This window comes from Podarcis liolepis (genome assembly GCF_965112155.1).
Source record: "Podarcis liolepis genome assembly, chromosome: 10".
In the NCBI taxonomy this organism is placed as follows: Eukaryota; Metazoa; Chordata; class Lepidosauria; order Squamata; family Lacertidae; genus Podarcis; species Podarcis liolepis.
Window position 1 is genome coordinate 12,498,617 of NC_139562.1, and position 19,844 is coordinate 12,518,460.

Sequence of the window (19,844 nt, forward strand, 5' to 3'; positions counted from 1 at the left end):
TTATATTTTTTAGCCATAGGTCAGCGGTAGAGCATCTACTTTTAAAGCAGAAGGTCTCCAGTTCAATCCTCAGGGAGGACTGTGTAGACAATACTGAGCTAGACTAATGGAATAATTGTCTGATTCAGTAGAAGGCATCTTCCTATGTTCCTATGATAGCTAGATCTATCCATGCGTCCCAAATCTCTGAGTAGTGAGAGACTTCAGTGGTTCCAGATCTTACCTGGGGTTCGGTTTTCTTGGAATGAAGGTCAACGGAGACTGTGGTGCCTTTAGGATATATGGTTTTATTTACACACACAGAGAGAACCTGAGGCTAGCATGGAAGGGCTCACAGCATTGACATTTCAACAGACCTTTCCCTCCCCGTTAGGTTTCCAAGGGATCTCAAAGACATAGCTTTGGGTCCAGCACAGAGTGAGACAATCCTCTGTGTATCTAGCTTCCAGCATCAGCCAATACACACACACTCTCTCTCACACAAAAACCCTCTGTGACCTATTGTTCCCCATCCTAGGTTAATGTTGCATCTAGCCAGGTGAAGGCAGGTGGGGGAAATGCCTATCCCACTCTCCTGTAGATCACCATCACTTAGCTGTCGCTATGGCAACACAGCATCTTTAAGATGCTGATGAGAGCGCTTAGCTGGCCAGCTAAGGCGATTTCCTGATAAGGAGAAATGTCTGACTGGCTCAACAGCTTCTTGTACTCGATTCTAAAACTCACTGGATACAGAATCACCTGCATTGAAGGGGACCCCCCTCCCCCAAATATCATTCAAGTTAGCCACCACCCCCATAACAATATATATAGTGGAATTTTGAAAAATCAGTGTTTGAACCAGGCCTAGAGAAATGATGCTGCGGTCCTGATATTGTTATGATTCATGGTTGTCTCTTCTTGTCATCAGTTGGCTCAATCACAGTTCCAGATCTCACTGATCCAAAGTGAGCATCTAGCTAGCCAGCTGACATAAAGGGACATAGGCAGAGTTTCAGGACATAAAACCTAAACATAATTACACATCACAACAAAGAAAGTGGGGGAAAACTTTATTTAAAAATGTTGTCTTTATGAAGTGGACAACTAGAAGATCTACATATGCTGAGGTTCTTAATATAGTTTTCTGATGTGCATTATTTTCTTTTAAAAAAAAGATTTGAATGACAATAACCATGGTATTTGCTGGTAAACATACCCTACACAGAATCTTACTACATAGTGAAGTGAATTTTACCTCACCTCTCTTTCCACCCACTTCTGATCGCTGCAGGGGCATGGTAATATTTCAGTTCATTCTACCCAAGTCCGATTAATTTAAGCATAATTCTAAGGCTGGGTCCAAATCCTTGGTTCAAGAAGTACTCTAGGTCATTTAGGGTTGTTTACAGAAATGCCAGAACTTTGAACTTCGCCTGGAGCAAGCTCCCCTCTCCGATGGTCTTCCAGGACCAGGAAGGCATGAAGTGGGAGGAGCAAAGGGAGACATGCTGGCGCAGTCTCAGATTGCTTGAGAAAAGCCCTGGAGAGGAAGAGACTTAGGCAGCTGTGGAAGGCAGGGACCTTTAGTCTCTGCAACTGCCTCATAGGGGCACTCCTGAACAGATCCTGTTTCTTCTAATAAAGAGTTAACTTCACTTACTCTGTGTGATTTATTACTGGCTCCCTCCTGACACTGGCCTAATTTAGTCTCTGAAGAGCTTAAAAAAACCTGAAGGGATTCATTGTATTTTTGTATGGAACCATCTTGTCCAACCAGGTGCCCTCCAGATGTTGTTGGACTACAACTCCCAACACCCCTGCCCATTGGCCATGCTGACTAAGGCTGATGGGAGTTGAAGTCCTGCAACACCTGAAGGACACTGGGCTGAGGAAGGCTAGTCTAGAGGAAAGTTCTCTGGTCTAAAATGGTACACATGCTGGAAGGTGGGCCTGGCTCTGGTAGACCATGTCAGTGACAACTACACTACAATTACAGTGTTTCTCTCTATTTCAGGGGTGAGGGACCTGTGGCCCTCCAGGTGTTGTGGGGCTCTGGGCTCCCACCAGACCCTGCTAGCATGGCCAAAAGTTAGGAATGATGGGAACCGTAGTCCAACATCATCTGGAGGGCAACACGTCCCCTACCCCTGCTTCGTTTGGTTCGACCTGGTGCTCGCACATAATAAATAGCTCCCAGCTCCATTAATTTTTTACACCGAGTTAACACAAATGTCTTAAGAGGTCTTTTTTTTACAGAATAGGGTGTGGGATTGCTTGAGACCTGTCATGTCTCCAGCAAGTTCTGGTTTCCTTCCGGTGTCATGAACTGGACCTTGGGCACCACAAAGGACGAATTATTCCTCCTCATGGAGTTGTTCCTCCTTATGGAGTTATTCCTCCGCATGGAATTGCGTTTCCTCAGGGAGTTCTGGTGTGACAGCTCGCTCTTCTGGAGGGTCTGGATGAGGATGGAAGGCTTCTCGTCCAGCTCCTTGGCACTGCAACGCGGCGCTGCGACTTTGCTTGTGTTGCCGAACTTGGAGTAGTCAACAGCGTAGGCCCCTTCTTCTTCCGCTACGATGGGCACGAAGCGGTGGCCCCAGAGGATCTCTTCGGATATGTAGGACGTTCTTGCTTGGGTGGTGATTCCAGTGGTTTCCACCACACCTTCAAGTATGACAATGATCTCTAGGTCTTGGTTGGCCAAGTCATTGGCGGAGATGTCGTAAAGAGGACTCCGCTTGTCAATGATGTGGCAAATAATCAAAGGGGCCACTAGGAAAATATTGTTGCTCTCAATGGGATTGTCTACCGGGACGTCTAGCTGGTGGATCGGGATGACTTCTCCTTCAGGGGTGGTGGTCTTCTTGACCACTTGGATCCGCACCGAGGCACTGATGATCATGCTTTTCCTCAGGTCCCCAACCCGAAACATGAAGCAGAGTTTGCCATTGCGTACGGCGATGACCGCGTTCCGGCTGAATATCAAGGTCTCGGCTCGCCGGTGTGCCTGCGCCGTCTTCATGAAGATGCAGCCCAACATGACGGCGTTGATGATCAAGCCCACAATGTTCTGGAGCATCAGTACGGTGATCGCTATGGGACATTCTTCGGTCATCATCCTCCCTCCAAAGCCAATGGTCACCTGGACCTCAATAGAGAAGAGGAAAGCGGAGGTGAAAGACCTAAGGGACAGGAGAGAGGGGAAACAATGCACACCATTATCAAATACTGTATGAAGGATGACTCGTGTTATCCATTACTGAAACTTATGTACCGTCGGGAACGAGCCAGCAGTAAATCACACCATGCAAGATGGAGTTAACTCTTTACAGTGGTGCCCCGCAAGACGAATGCCTTGCAAGATGGAAAACTCGCTAGACGAAAGAGTTTTCCGTTTTGGAGGTGCTTCGCAAAACGAATCTCCTATGGGCTTGCTTCGCAAGACGAAAATGTCTTGCGAGTTCCTGCGGGTTTTTCCCCCTCCCCCCCTTTTCTAAGCCGCTAAGCCGCTTATCAGCTGATCCGATAAGCCGATAAGCCGCTAAAAGCCGCTAATAGCGCTAATAGCGCTAATCCGCTAATCCGTCAATGGGCTTGCTTCGCAAGACGAAAAAACCGCTAGACGAAGAGAATCACAGAACGGATTCTTTTCGTCTTGCGAGGCACCACTGTATTAGCAAAATTATGATCTGCACAGGAGTGTCAGGCCTAATGAGCACAGGGGCTCATCTCTGGCAGGTCTTGCCCCCATGAAGCAGTTGCTGGACTGAAGGTCCCTGCCTCCCCATCCCCTCCTCTGCAGGGCTTTCCCCAAGCAATCAGAGACTGTGCCTGCCTGTCACCAATATCTCCTCCACTCTTTTCATGTCTCTTCTGGTTCTGGGAGACCAGTGGGGAGGGGAGCTTTTAGAGAAAAGGTGAGTAAGAGGCAACAAGATAGAATATTTTTGTAAAATTCTCCATGGCATGGAGAAAGTGGATGGATGCAATCGTCAACTGGGGCTTTTCTTCAAGTGCCCCCTCTATGGGAAGTCCAGAGGGTAGCAACAAGAGAGCGGGCCTTTTCTGTGGTGGCTGCTCAATTGAGAGCCAGTGTGGTGTAGTGGTTAGGAGCAGTAGACTTGTAATCTGGGGAACCGGGTTCGCGTCTCCGCTCCTCCACATGCAGCTGCTGGGTGACCTTGGGCCAGTCACACTTCTCTGAAGTCTCCCAGCCTCACTCACCTCACAGAGTGTTTGTTGTGGGGGAGGAAGGGAAAGGAGATTGTGAGCCGCTTTGAGACTCCTTCGGGTAGTGATAAAGCGGGATATCAAATCCAAACTCTTCTTCTCCCCAGGGAGACTCACCTGACTCCAACACTGGATATGTTTAGGTACCAGGCAAAATCATTCAGCTAGGACTTTGGATGATAATGATCTATGGTCTTGTAAATCAGTGTGTGTGTGTGTGTGTGTGTGTGTGTGTGTGGTGTTGTTAAAATTTGTACACTGCCCCTCATCCTTAGATCTCAGGTCGGTTCACAACATTTTAAATGCACAGTCGTACCTCGGAAGTTGAACGTTTGGCAAGACAAACGTTTTGGCTCCTGAATGCCGCAGACCCGGAAGTGATTGTTCCATTTTGCAAACGTCCTTTGGAACCCGAATGTCCATTGCGGCTTCTGATTGGCTGCAGCAGCTGCCTGCAGCCAATCAGAAGCTGCGCCTTGGTTCTTGAACATTTTGGAAGTCGAATGGACTTCTGGAACGGATTCCGTTTGACTTCCAAGGTACAACTGTATTTAATTTTTCTGGTGTATTTCCCCCTTGGTTTTAATCAATGTACGGCTTTCCTTTTGCTTTTCGTATAGTTGCTTTGAGTTGCTTGCGGCAATAAATTTAATCAATCATTGTCACTATTACCTGACGCAAGTGACGCAAGGCTTCCACCTATCGATGTCCTCGCTGGTTGTGCACGGCTTGTCCATGTCCCCGTGAGCAAAGGCCACCAGCCACCACATCATGGCGAAGAAGAGCCAGCTGCACAGGAAGGACATGGTGAAGATGACCAGTGTGTGGCGCCACTTCAGGTCCACCAGGGTGGTGAAGATGTCCTGCAGGAAGCGCCCTTGCTCGCGGATGTTCTTGTGAGCCAAGTTGCAAGCCCCGTTCTTGGCGATGAAGCGGGCTTTCTGTTGCCGGTCTCTGACGCGCGGCTTGCCCAGGTTCTCGGCCGCGATCCGTGCGAGGACATACTCTTCGGGGATGATGCTCTTCCTGGCCAGCATCTCCCTGTCACCATAGTCCACCGATCAACCGAAAATGGGCAGAGGTGGAGAGGATGGAAGAATCCTATAGAGACCTCTTGTGTATTCTGTTTGCTCTATCCGATCCTGGAGAAAGAAAGGAGCTTGCATAAGTCACCCCATCCCACTAATTCACTCCATTCTTGCCAATGATTATAGGCCTAGCTAGGACGTGGGTGGCACTGTGGGTTAAACCACAGAGCCTAGGACTTGCCAATCAGAAGGTTGGCGGTTCGAATCCCCGCAACGGGGTGAGCTCCCATTGCTCTGTCCCAGCTTCTGCCAACATAGCAGTTTGAAAGCACTTCAAAGTGCAAGCAGATAAATAGGTACCGCTCCGGCGGGAAGGTAAACAGCGTTTCCATGCGCTGCTCTGGTTCGCCAGAAGCTGCTTAGTCATGATGGCCACATGACCCAGAAGCTGTACGCCGGCTCCCTCGGCCAATAAAGCGAGATGAGCGCCGCAACCCAAGAGTCGGCCACGACTGGACCTAATGGTCAGGGGTCCCTTTACCTTTACCTTTACCTTTACCTTTAGGAAAGAAATTTGGGGGAGTTTTGCCAGGAGGGTGGGGATTCTCATCTGAGGATCAACGGTTTCTGTACAAGTTAGGAGATCTTTTGCACTCTTGTACAAACAAATCCAAGAATTCTGGGCTGCTCCAATCAAAAATTCTATACAGAATGGGAATGTATAGGTGAATACGTGAAGAAATAGGGTGTTAAAGCAGAACTCTTAATAGGCAATTGTTAAGCGTTTAAGGACAAGTAATTATAATTTATCAGTTTTCATGTTATTTTATTTTGTTACAGCAACTAGAAAAAATATTATGTTGGGAAGATCTCACACAGGTGAAGGGAAGCAGTGGGGTGGAGGGGAGGGTTAGGTTGAATTTGGGAAATAAAATAATATATGGGACAGCAAAGGATATAATAGATCCTTATAGAATAGTAATATATTGTAACCAGAATAGAAGTTCAAAAGGGGAAGTAAATGTACTTTTAGTATTTTCATTATTGTAATAGTTATTATTATTTCATATCGGTAGAAGGCAATGTTAACTTAGACGTCTTCGTTTTGCTGTCTGTATAATTTTCTTAAGTCAATAAAAAATATATATTCCGGATTGCAACTTCAAAGCATTCATTTTCATGATTCCATTGGACTTCCTTTTTTTTTTTTAGTGTAATACTTTTTGTTAGTTTTCAATTGCAATAACCCAGTAAAAGCCTCATTGTGACAATACCAAATTATAATACATATAATACCAAATTATAATGCCAATTGTTCAGATGCCAAATTATGTTATTTTGTAGGCCCCCTTCATGCTAGAATTAATGATTTAATAATTTACTTTAACTCTGCAATTCCATTGGACTTGCATTCCTTGATAATGAAATCGTCTTCCCCCTACCCCACCCCCCTGCAAAAATATATAGTTTGTCAATCTGAAGAGCTGTCACATGGAAAATGGAACAAGCCGCTTTTCTTCTGCTCCAGAGGGTAGGACCCAAACTGATGTATTCAAATTACAAGAAAGGTGATTCTGGCTAAACATTAGAAAGAACTTTCTGCCGGTAAGAGCTGTTCAACAGTGGAATAGACGGCAGGTAGTGGACTCTCCTTCCTTGCATTTTTTAAAGCAGAGGTTGGGTGGCCATCTGCCATGGATGCTTGAGTTGAGATTGCTGCATTGTGTGGGGTTGGACTAGATGACCCTCGGGAGTCCCTTCCAACTCTACCATTCTATGATTCTATGGATGAGTCCCACAAAGGATTTGTGCCCTAGAAAAGCAAAACTCCACACGTTCTCCAACTAAACTCATATAAACATCATCCAAAGGCCGTTTGGGTTTAATTAATACTTTCTTGGGCAACATGAAAGGTTAAACGCACTGTTTTAACTCTTTCCCACATTATGCGTGCATGTTTCTAGCAAATGGAATACAGTGGTACCTCGGGTTACATACGCTTCAGGTTACAGACTCCGCTAACCCAGAAATAGTACCTCAGGTTAAGAACTTTGCTTCAGGATGAGAACAGAAATCGTGCTCCGGTGGTGTAGCAGCAGCAGGAGGCCCCATTAGCTAAAGTGGTGCTTCAGGTTAAGAACAGTTTCAGGTTAAGAACGGACCTCCGGAACGAATTAAGTACTTAACCCGAGGTACCACTGTACTGTATATGAATGCATTTGGGGGTCTTCCCAACAAATGCTGAGAAACACTATGGGATAAGCAGAGCCTTAGCAGTTGTGTCAGTTTCACGATACAAGAAAGAGAAAGCATCTTTGTTTGGGAATCTGGTGTTTATTTACAATGCAGGAAGCAAGTTTTTGAGTCACACAGGGCTCTTTCTACATGCACGACACCCTTAAACACAGAAGTTGCTAATCCAGAAATGGCTGGGATCCACTGTTAAGGGCAAGTATTCAGTATCCTAGGAAAGCGAAACAAGCAAACAATAAATAAATAAATAAATAAATATCTAGCCTGGTTGAAGAGCCCTGTTTGACTCAAAAGCTTGCTTCTAGCATTTTAAATGCTAGTCCTCCAAATAAAATGCTAGTTCTCCCAAGCACATTTGCACATGTGCTTCATGTCAGGAGAAAAGTTGTACAACAAACCAAGGACACAGAATGAGCGGTGCTGAACTAAGTTTTAAGTCAGAGTAGACCTATTGAAATAAATGGACCTAACTTGGGCATGTTTATGCATTTCGTTGTATGTACTCTGAGTAAAACATAGTTGATTGCTGCTTCTTGACTAGTAAAACGTGAAATACCTATAAGTGTTGACATAATATTCAATGGAAATGTCTGCTACGAATAATCCCATGAAGCCTGAAAAACGGAAAATAAAAACTAAAGACTATGTCATCCTGCAGGCACTTTTTAATCTGAGCAGGGGCAAGCGAGGGCTCTTTTCCCCTCAGTATGAGCCCTGACCCATGCTAATAAGAGTTCTTCTGAGCATGTCTGAAATCCCTTCTTGTAACTCGTACAGTGGTACCTCAGGTTACAGACGCTTCAGGTTACAGACTCCGCTAACCCAGAAATAGTACCTTGGGTTAAGAACTTTGCTTCAGGATGAGGACAGAAATTGTGCGGCGGCAGCAGCGGGAGGCCCCATTAGCTAAAGTGGTACCTCAGGTTAAGAACAGTTTCAGGTTAAGAACGGACCTCCGGAATGAATTAAGTTCTTAACCCGAGGTACAGCTGTATATTTTTTACAGCCAACCCTGCCTTAGACAAGGGAGAAAATCCCTTCCAGGACAGAGATGTGACTCTCCAAAAGCACAGAGCATCACTTTCAAAATCCACCACCAGAACTCTTACATAAAAGTTACTTTGAGAGGAGGGGATAACAGCTTGTTTTAAGTCCCGGGGTGTGGGGATGCCAAATGAAAATGCGAAGCCGCAACAGCTGCAGACACCTGAACTGTCTTCCTTAGCATTAAGGGGACACCGACTAAGGGAACTCAGACAGACCCAAGAAAGAAAGTGGAAACTTACGGAGATTCTGCAGCGACAGAACAGATGCAGCCTGGGCGCTCAGCCTGGCCAGATCCTTTGAGATTCCATGGCAGCTGAATCCCCAAGAGGCAAAAGGCAGGATTTAAGACGCAGGTATTGCTGGTCTTCCTCGCTCTCTGCTCCCCTCTGGGATTCTTCAGCCGCCTGGCCTGCAGACTGGACGTGGTGGTCAGAGAGTTGGCAGAGCCATTATTTGATCTGCCTTGGCCCGGGAGATGTTCTTCGGCGGAGAGGAAGAGGGAGGGGCGGAGGAGAGAGAGAGTGGAGGGGATGAAGGAGATCCAAATTCAGGAAAGGCTGGCTGAGGCTGTGTATGGCGCTAGGTAGGAGAGAGGAATCTTGACATCAACAGTAGCAGCGACCAGAGCCCTGCCTCTTCTCATCTTCCTCCTCCCTCGACATACAGATCGTTGCAAAGTTTTCAGCGTTTCCCCTGAGTTTGGGGATGGGACAGAGAGAGCAAGGGGAGGGATGCTGGCCCCAGTCCAAGCACCACTGACGCAGAGAGCAAGAGAGAGAGAGAGAGAATTAAATTCTCTTTTAACCTCTGGCCTGAATAGGACTCAGTGACAAGCTACAGCAAAGAAACTCCATCTTCGGAGTCTCCATCCCGGCCAGTTGATTCGGTGGTTGGCTGTTTTCCATAAGAAACAGGGGGCTGAAATATGTGACCTTTCTGACCTTATAGGGGTCGAACCTCTCTTGGGAGGCCCAGCAGGCAATATAGTGCTCTCCCTAAGCTGTTGTGCCATGTGATTTAAGAGGTGCGATGAAATATACTCAGAGTCAAGAGTGGATTTCATGCTCTTTATTCAGCTCATAGTGGTGAGGAGGAATGAATGAAAGTCCCCTCAAAGTATCTGTTTTATATACATTATTTACACAATGGGCTGCACGTGATTGGCTAATTCCGGAATTCTCCTGTAGGCCAATCAGGTTGTGGATTCACTTCTATCTGGAGCTGGATTGGGTGGCTCCTGCAGACCAGTCATACTGCTGCATTGTCCTAGGACCAATCAGACTGCTGCATTCTGAATCCTATTGTTATAGGACCAATCAGACTGCTGCATTTTGGATCCTATTCAACTCAGTACATAACATGTGCTCTGGGATCCCTTGCAATGTCACAGAAGATACTGCAGAAGCCATCCTGGTTTCTGATTTGATCCTGGAATGTCCTATTTGCACAGAATAGGGATGTCCGATTCCATAATAATGATTATAACAATTTTATTATGTATACCCCACCCATCGGACTGGGTTGCCCCAGACACTCTGGGCAGCTTCCAACGTATATGAAAACTTAATATGAACCTACCTGGACCCTGAGATCACCTTCTGAGTTCCACCTTCGTGTGCCTCCTCTTCGAGAGGTCTGGAGGGTGGCAACATGAGAACGGGGCCTTCTATGCAGTGTCTCCCTGTCTGTGGAATGCTCTCCCCAGGGAGGTTCACCTGGCACCTATAGACCTATAGGCGCCATGCAAAAATGTTCCTTTTAAACCAGGCCTTTGGTCGGTTTGATTGACATCCCATGCCCTTTTAAAATGTGGGGGTTTTGGGGGGTGGGGAGTTATTGAGTTGTTGTTGTTGTTGTTGTTTTGATTATGTATTTTGTGGTTTTATATTTTGATTTTATTCTGTGAACCACCCTGAGACCTGCCGGTATAGTGCGGTATATAAATTCAATAAATAAAATAGACAATAAAACATTTAACACTTTTTTTAAAAAAAACACTTCCCCATACAGGGCTGCCTTCAGGTGTCTTCTAAAGGCTGCATAGTTATTTATCTCCTTGGCTTGGTGGCGGGGTCACAGAACTCTACATTCCGATGAAAATAGGGACGTCCTAAGGAAAAGCGGGACATTCTGGAATCAAATCAGAAACCGGGATGGCTTCTGTAAATCCAGGACTGTCCCTGGAAAATAGAGACACTTGTACTAGACATGGAATTTGAGAAGACACTCTCCTGCTCCCATTTTCTCCTCCTCTGTAGCCCCTGTGCCACCGCCCCCAATTCTTCCTCCCTAGATCCCCCACTTCTTCTTTCTGTGCTGATGGCCGATGGCGTGTGAAGTGCAGTGTGAAGAGGCAAGACACAGTGATAACAGCAAGAACATTTCATGACCTACATAACTAGGAAACAGGGGCAAAGCAACTGCTTATATACATTCCTGAAAGCCTGGGTCACTCCCACTGCCAACGTGATTGGCTGTCTCAACTTCTAAGCTGTGAATCATGACTCCAAGGGCCAATAGCAGAGGCCCAAGTCCTGAAATGTTCTGTGATTGGACATCATGTATCGAATCAGGACGCAGGAGCTCAGAATCCTTAGTCCAGGCTCAAACTCAGGCAAACACAGACCACTGAATACATAACACCATGCTCTGCGCAGACTGGATCTGCTGCCTGAGGCTACTGCTTCATCAGGCCTCATGGGTGGGACAGCCCTGCAGCCATGGAAGGTTTTGGAAGACATCGGTTGGGCCTGTGTCCTCCTCTGGAAAACTTAGCCACTCCCTTGACTTCAATGAGGCTTCCTTGTAACTGAGCTTCCCTGGATTGCGCCCAGCTAATCTTGTCTTCTAAATCTTGCAGTGGTTGCCCAAAGTTCAAGGCCCAAAATGGTGTGCATTATTTGCATTTGAAGTGCAAGCTATTGCTGTTTGAACGCCAGCAAATCGTTTCTTCTAAATCTCTGGTCTTCTCATAAAAAGGTCTCCTTAACGTAAATCTCTCTCACACACATACCCTGAGAAATATGCCGTGGAAACTGAAGAAATCATGCAGGCCAAAACCCATTTCAAAACAAAACATAGCTAATCAGGGCACAGCAGAAGGAGGCCGTGAAGTTTTCCCACTGGTTTGAGCCGGCAGAGTGTATAATTCTGGCACTCAACGTCGTCTGTTTAATGGAAACTTGAATTCTTGGAAATCTGATTCCACTCCCCCCACCCACCCCAGCCAACTATTAGGGTTCATAATCAGAAGGATAAACAATGAGGCTGATGTATAAAGTGAAGTTTAGAAAAGTACATGTGACTCTAACTGTCAACCCGAAGCCAATGAGATGCTCAACTGAGACAATGATCAGATAGGCAGTGTGCTGTGGTTTAGACTTAAGAGTAAGATTGGGGAGACCCGGGTTGCTTCCAGGTGACCAGTTTATTGAGCATTCATCCTAATTTGATTCCTGCATTGCTGGGCGTTGTACTAGATGACCCTCGTGGTCTCTTCCAACTCTACAATTCTGTGATTCTACAACTCATCTGGATAGCAATGTCCCACACGGGGCTGCCAATAGCTTGCAACTAAACTTCGCTCCTTTGGCGTGCAATTGACTTGGACTGAGATACGAGTCTCATGCTCGCTCTTCGTTTGCAAGAGTCAAAGTCCTCTTATCTCACAAGAAATGATAATCTTAATAGACTCCACTCTGGAGAACGACATAAAAAAGGCTAGAACCTGGTCAAGGCGCTCAGTAATTTGCAGAATTAATTGTGGCAGCCACTTGGACAGATTGTGGAGGACTTGCTTTCAGGGCAAGTTCTGCGCCGATATTAAACTGTTTTTCCCATCCCAAAAGGAACACAAGGATGGTTCTTCATTTCTAGGAGGCAGCTTGTTCCATGAAAGATTATTGCTTTTACTCAGAGCCTTTTTGTAGCTCCTAGGCATTTGGGGGGGCTGTAATTTCCATTCTGTATTTAAATGCATACCTACCGTATTTTTCGCCCCATAGGACGCACTTTTTCTCCTCCAAAAATGAAGGGGAAATCTGGGTGCATCCTATGGGGCGAATGCAGGCTTTCGCTGAAGCCTGGAGAGCGAGAGGGGTCAGTGTGCACCTCGGAAGCTCTGTTGGAAGCTCTGCGCAACCCTCGGGAGACCGGCTCCGAGGGTTGCGCAGAGCTGCCTGCAGTCCCCGGCTTAGCACAGCTCTGCGCGGCCATCGGAAGCGGGGCGCTAAGTCCCGCCCCGCTCCCGATGGCGGCGCAGAGCTTCCTGCTGTCCCAGGATCAGCGCAGCTCTGCGCGGCCACCGGGAGCCGGGGGCAAAGCCCCGCCCCGCTCCCGATGGCGGCGCAGAGCTGCCTGCAGTCCCGGGATCAGCGCAGCTCTGCGCGATCATCGGGAGCGGGGCGCTAAGTCCCACCCCACTCCAGATGGCGGCGCAGAGCTGCCTGCAGTCCCGGGATCAGCGCAGCTCTGCGCGGCCACCGGGAGCGGGGCGCTAAGTCCTGCCCCGCTCCGGATGGCGGCGCAGAGCTGCCTGCAGTCCCGGGATCAGCGCACTTCTCCCCATCGCCAGCCCCACAAGCTCAGGGGACAGTGGGCAGGCAGAGCGTGCCTTCCCACTGTTCCCCGACCTGGTTCTTCCAGCCCCGCACCTGGGGGGGGGAAATTTCTTTATTTCCCCCCCAAAAAAACCAACAACAACTAGGTGCATCCTATGGGCCGGAGCGTCCTATGGGGCGCAAAATACGGTACTTAATTCATGCTTCGCCAAATAACATTTGAACTGAAATGCAGCCTTCAGAATTTGCATTCCTCCAATGCTGTTCTCCAGCCAACTGATATGTTCAAAAACGCATGTACAGTGGTACCTCAGGTTAAGAACTTAATTCATTCCGGAGGTCCGTTCTTACCTGAAACTGTTCTTAACCTGAAGCACCACTTTAGCTAATGGGGCCTCCTGCTGCTGCTGCGCTGTCAGAGCACGATTTCTGTTCTCATCCTAAAGCAAAGTTCTTAACCTGAAGCACTATTTCTGGGTTAGCGGGTGTAACCTGAAGCGTATATAACCTGAAGCGTATGTAACCCGAGGTACCACTGTACCATGGTTATGTGTGCATATGAATGCAAATATCCACAATAACGACATACAAAAATGCCTTACTCAACTGCTTCAATTGGTGAATTTGGCACTGCCACAGAAAATACCCCTTCCGCATCTGTAAAACCTTGGAACTCCCTGCCTATTGAGATCAAGCGGGCACCTTCACTTTACTATTTTCGGCACCTGCTAAAAACATTCTCATCTAGGCAAGCCTAACCAGAGGCTTAGAAATGCTGGTGTCAATTTTAATCTGTTTTTGTTATTTTAACCTCTTGGGTTTTAATGCACTGCAAACGTTTCCTTGGTTATATGGTTTTATCTTTTTGCAAACTCCTTTGAGATTTTCTTTTGCAATCAGGTGGTGTATAAATTTTACAAAACAAATAAGGTTACGCAGCGGTTCTCAACCTGTGGGTCCCCAGATGTTGTTGGACTACATCTCCCATCACCCCTGAGCTCTGGCCTTGCTAGCTAGGGGTGATGGGAGTTGTAGTTCAACAAAATCTGGGGACCCACAGGTTGAGAAAGGCTGGCCTAGGGGAAATATGCTTTGCCAAAATATATGGGGGGAATTGCATACAATCATCAGGAGGTGCTGGGCAGTGAGCCGCCAGAGATACATGTTTGCTTGGATAGCCAACACAGTGACTTCCACAGCTGAGCTACATCCCTGACCTTTGGCCATGCTGTCTCATGCTGATAGGGTTTGGAGTCCAACAGCATGCGGAGACAGTGGGGCCCCCATCCCTGCTCTAGGTAATAAGGGGATCATAGGTACTGGAATAGGGACGCGGGTGGCACTGTGGGTTAAACCACAGAGCCTAGGACTTGCCAATCAGAAGGTTGGCAGTTCAAATCCCCGCAACGGGGTGAGCTCCCATTGCTCGGTCCCTGCTCCTGCCAACCTAGCAGTTCGAAAGCATGTCCAAGTGCAAGTAGATAAATAGGTACTGCTCCAGCGGGAAGGTAAACGGCATTTCCGTGTGCTGCTCTGGTTTGACAGAAGCAGCTTAGTCATGCTGGCCACATGACCTGGAAGCTGTCTGCGGACAAACGCCGGCTCCCTCAGCCTATAGAGCGAGATGAGCGCCACAACCCCAGAGTCGGCCACAACTGGACCTAATGGTCAGGGGTCCCTTTACCTTTACCTTTAGGTACTGGAATAATTTCATCTACACACAGACTAGCTACTGTAAAGACTTCCTGTTCAGGTTGGGACTTTGCCTGAAGGAAAACAGACTTCACTGTAAAAGACACAGCACATATTTCATTTCTTTAAAAAAATAGTGGCAATGAAATCCCAGTATACCTGAAGGAGCATCTCCACCCCCATCATTCAGCCCAGACACTGAAGTCCAGCTCCGAGGACCTTCTGGCGGTTTCCTCCCATCAGATGTCAAGGAAATAAACAACTATCTGACTTTTAGAAGACATCTGAAGGCAGCCCTGTTTAGGGAAGTTTTTAATGTTTATCATGTTTTTAATATTCTGTCGGGAGCTGCCCAGAGTGGCTGGGGAAACCCCGCCAGATGGGTGGGGTATAAATAATAAATTATTATTATTATCCATTTAAAAGAGAAGTTGGCAATAACTGCGTTTATCTGGATTTTACCTATCCATTCTCTTCTTCCCCCAAAGGAAAATGATTGGGACCGTTTTCCATCTGCAAAGTCCACCCAGGAATTCAGCTACCATTCCCAGTGCTGTAAATCCTTTCACGCACCAAAAAAGGGGAACATTTCAACTCAGAGTACTCCAAGAAATTGCCAACTCTCCATGCCAAGGGATCAAATTGCTAAGGAAATACAAGGGAGGATTGCCTAGCGTTTGGTGAAGAAGAATTTATTGCACTGAAGTCAGCGTACATAACAGGTTTCGGTTTTATAAAAATTAGGCAGATGCAAAAATCCTTGGCAAAGTCTGCAGTGATGCTACAGTGTATAGAAAATATACATATATGAAAAGTCAGGCATTAGAAAAGCCAATGGCATGCATTTCCCCCCAGCCCTTTCACATGTCGGCCCGAACAAAGGATGCAAAGATGCCGTCTTCCTGAGCCAGCAGATTCTCGGGGGTGTCGTATTCCAAAATGACCCCTCGCTTCATCACAATGACCAGGTCTGCAGTCAGGATGGTGTGGACCCGGTGCTACAATTAAAAGACATATCTAAATTATTTCATTTCCCTACCAGGCATCCTCTAGATCCAAGTTCGTACAATTATTGGACCAGCATTATTATTTGCAAGCAGCCTGGTGGAAGACCCCACACTCTGTTCCTTATGCACAGCTAAAATGCATTGGGGCTGAGCCACATGTTAAGGATTTAAGAGTGTGTGTAACCTGTGGACCAGCAGCAGCCACAACAGCAAAAGCTGAGCAGGGGTTTGAAGAGAGGGCTTGCTGCAGACCGAGTCAGAAACTACCGTATTTTTTCATGTACAGTGGTGCCTCGCAAGACGAAAAGAATCCGTTCTGTGATTCTCTTCGTCTAGCGGTTTTTTCATCTTGCGAAGCAAGCCCATTGACGGATTAGCGGATTAGCGCTATTAGCGCTATTAGCGGCTTTTAGCGGCTTTTAGCGGCTTATCTGCTGATCGGATCAGCTGATAAGCGGCTTAGCAGCTTAGAAAAAGGGGGGGGGGGAGCCAGCAGGAACTCGCAAGACATTGTCGTCTTGCGAAGCAAGCCCATAGGAAATTCGTTTTGCGAAGCACCTCCAAAACGGAAAACTCTTTCGTCTAGCGAGTTTTCCGTCTTGCGAGGCATTCGTCTTGCGGGGCACCACTGTATAAGATGATGCTTTTTGCTTTAAAAAAAATAGGCAAAAATTGGGTGTCATATTATACACCAGGCTTCCTCAACCTCAGCCCTCCAGGTGTTTTTGGCCTACAACTCCCATGATCCCTAGCTAGCAGGACCAGTGGTCAGGGATGATGGGAATTGTAGTCTCAAAACATCTGGAGGGCCGAGGCTGAGGAAGCCTGTTATATACGGATGGTGAATTAATGGCAGCAGCAAGCAGGAGATTGGCAGCGGTGATTGGGTGGGTGATTGGTGGCTGTGGCAAGGCCTGCTGGCGATTGGCTGCGGCTGCGGCAATTGGACAGGCGATTGGTGGCTGCAGCAAGTGGGTGGGCTGTTGGTGGCGGCGAGAGGGCAGACAATTGGCGGCTGCAGCGAGGTGTGTGATCGGCAGTGGCAGGCAGGTGGGTGAGCAATTGGCAGAAGTGACCACCCCCACCCACCTCCAAAAGCTAAACAACTTAATTTCTTAATTTTGGGTTTAAAAAGATAGGGGTCGTCTTATACATGGGGGCGTCTTATACACAGAAAAATACAGTACCTTTTTTTAGAAAAAAAGAAAGGAAGATGTATACCTAAGGCATCATTCCAAGGGAATGAGTAAAGAGCACATTGTGATTCTTTGGGGATATATAGCTGACTGGTGCAGGGAAATTCCCGACACATTGACACTGCCTTGCAGAATGCAGGATCCCATCTCCAAGTCCCAAAGGAGAATGCTGGAATACCCTGTAGTGGGAATTGCTACAAAATCATAGAGTTGTAGACTTGGAAGGGACCACAGGGGTCACGTAGTCCTACCTCCTGCAATGCAAGGATCTTCCAGTCAACATGGGGCTCAAACCCACGACTGAGATTGAGGGTCTCATGGTCTACCAACTGAGACATCTCAGTTGCAGAGCAGAGTGTTCCTCTTCAGGGTTCAAGCCAGCCAGCCAGCCAGCCAGCCAGCCCTGTTTTGGGATACTCCATTCCAACCCTCCCCTTGTTTTCCACCCCTTCTCTTTGCCATAGATACTTCACAGTCTCTGCTCAGTCCTCTTTGGGCTGTTTTGTTTGGGCTTTGCGTCCTGCCCCCTTAGAGTCTTTCCTCTGAAGTTCCTTTTTTAATTTCTTTAAATCTTGGGGTTCCCCCAAGCTTGTTGATACACCCCTCCCTGGACAACGATGACCGACTTCTTTTGTTACGTAAGAATCCACACTTGGATGGTGAGTTATCTGTTTGCACATATAATTAAATTCATAGGCTGCTTTTCTTTAAAACACACACACACACACACACACACACACACACACACACACACAAAACACCTACAACTCACCTCAAAGGTATCTAAAATTTGTATGCTACAAATTCAAAACAAAAATAACAAAAAGGCACAAAGCACTGTTAAAATAAACTGTAATAGACCTAGTTGTAGTAGAGCAATCATTCCTCACACGCTCAAAGGAAAAGGACTCTCTTGGCTTGCTTGCTAAAGAATGAAAAAAGTGAGAAGAGCTAATTGTCTTTGGTGTTCCAAAGCTCTGTAGAGCAATTACATAATAAAAGGTTCTTCTGATTTGCATGGGTGTAATTCATAAATGTTGGCACCTGCAGAAGGGCCTCATTATCTGATCTCAAATTTCAGAATAGTGGTGGGGTTAACTTCATATGGGAGAAAGTGGTGTTTCCTAGGTGGGCAGCCCTCACACTATTTAGGGCTTGGTTGTAGCAGCTATTCTAGAAAATATGCCTGCATCTCTCTCTTTGTTTTGGAAGAGTGAAGCAGGCCTCCACGTTTAATACAGGAATAAATTCTGCCCTACTGTAAAAACCTTTGGATCTCAAGTGTCAGAATGCCCCAGACCCCCCGCCAACACTATCATGATTGACTGTTCAGAGACTGAATGAAGAACGGGACCATACAGGACTGAGTGAATGAATACCGAAAATCTTTCCGGAATCCTGGGTATCTATTTGTTTGTCTTCACCAAAGTGGTGAAAAGGCCTCCCTCTTTGAGGAGCAGGTTGGCTGCCGCGTCACACTCGACGAGATCGCCTTCGGACAAGACTAAGACGAGGTCTGCATCTAGGATCTGAGAGACCCGGTGCTGGAAGGAAGAAAAGGAAAGGAAAGGAAAGGAAAGGGAAAGTAACAGAAAGGGAATGCCATGCAAAGAACAGGAAAGCTTAGAATAAATACAGACAGAGATCTTTATTGAAAGGAGAGGAGCATGTAAAGTAAATATGCCAGGATTGAAATCAGCATGGTGATCTATATAAGAACCCACTAAAGCAGTACTTATTCATTCCCACAATTACCTCCTTCTGTTGAGTGGATGGGTATTATTGTCCCAAATACACGCCATAATGCCTCATTTAGGTTGTTCCAAATTCAGTGACAAAGCGAAGCCAGAACTCCGCATGAACACTTCCCTCGTTCTCTTACAATGGCAATGGCACCCACCCAAGAGGGGCTGGAACTGAGTTCTGGTACATTCCAGCTGAAAAAAAGCCCTGTCACAGGTGATTCAAAGTCTTGGTCCTGACCTTTAAAGCCCTAAATGGCCTTGGTCCAGTATACCTGAAGGAGCATCTCCACCCCCATCGTTCTGCCCGGACACTGAGGTCCAGCTCTGAGGGCCTTCTGGTGGTTCCCTCCCTGCTCGAAGCGAAGTTACAGGGAACCAGGAAGAGGGCCTTCTCGGTGGTAGCACCCGCCCTGTGGAACACCCTCCCATCAGATGTCAAAGAAATAAACAACTATCTGATGTTTAGAAGACATCTGAAGGCAGCCCTGTTTAGGGAAGTTTTTAATGATGGATGTTTTATTTTTTATTTTTTATCTCTTGTTGGAAGCTTCCCAGAGTGGCTGGGGAAACCCATTAGATGGACAGGCTATAAGTAATAAATTATCATCATCATCATCATCATCACACATCTGCACCCAGGATCTGCCATTTCCTAGATGGGAAAGGTCTCCTTGTATGGATTTCGATCCCTCTCAAAATTCTAGAGTACTTTCAAGTTGGGATTTCATCTAATACTGGCAATATTTGAATGTAACCCAAAACCATGGTTAAGCACTACACGCATAAACTGGAAAAAAGGCCCCCAAAGGACTTGGGCTCATACGCTTCTCCCTTCACCTCCTCCTACATGGTTGGTTGAAGGATTCTCAATGCTTTTGTTTTCACTTTCATAGTATCCTGTCTTGTCTTTGTGTATGAGGCAGAAGTCATGGTTTACAACAAACCTTTGTTAGTGAAACAGGCCAGCTTCATAAACCATGGTTTGAAGTCAGCTTGCTTTAAAAAATAAATAAATGACCAGAGTTTGTTTTAAACCTCTATCTCGTGTTTGGACATAGACACAAGCCAGGATTTTTCGAAAGTACACAGAAGTCTTCAGAAG

At 46.7% G+C, this 19,844-nt stretch overlaps 2 protein-coding genes across 17 annotated transcripts in view; both read right to left on the minus strand.

Annotated features, from left to right (window-relative positions):
- Positions 1–1,036: 1,036 nt before the first annotated feature.
- KCNJ8 (potassium inwardly rectifying channel subfamily J member 8) lies at positions 1,037–9,244 on the minus strand. The gene is made up of 3 exons (XM_083461471.1): positions 8,783–9,244; positions 4,888–5,357; positions 1,037–3,167 (listed from the first exon to the last, which is right to left on the minus strand). The coding sequence occupies exons 2-3, from the start codon at positions 5,250–5,252 to the stop codon at positions 2,267–2,269; spliced, it is 1,266 nt and encodes a 421-aa protein (XP_083317597.1). The 5' UTR covers positions 5,253–5,357; positions 8,783–9,244; the 3' UTR covers positions 1,037–2,266.
- A 6,226-nt stretch (positions 9,245–15,470) lies between these two features.
- ABCC9 (ATP binding cassette subfamily C member 9) overlaps positions 15,471–19,844 on the minus strand; it is a 93,541-nt gene continuing 89,167 nt past the window's right edge. For 9 of the 16 annotated variants that reach the window (XM_083460922.1, XM_083460933.1, XM_083460926.1 and 6 more), the window contains 2 exons: positions 18,377–18,541; positions 15,471–15,792 (listed from right to left, as the gene is read on the minus strand). In XM_083460922.1, the coding sequence (XP_083317048.1) occupies positions 18,404–18,541 (138 nt within the window). In that variant the 3' untranslated portion in view covers positions 15,471–15,792; positions 18,377–18,403. The remainder of the gene's footprint in view (positions 15,793–18,376; positions 18,542–19,844) is intronic. The other 7 variants (XM_083460935.1, XM_083460923.1, XM_083460934.1 and 4 more) reach the window with 1 other exon arrangement.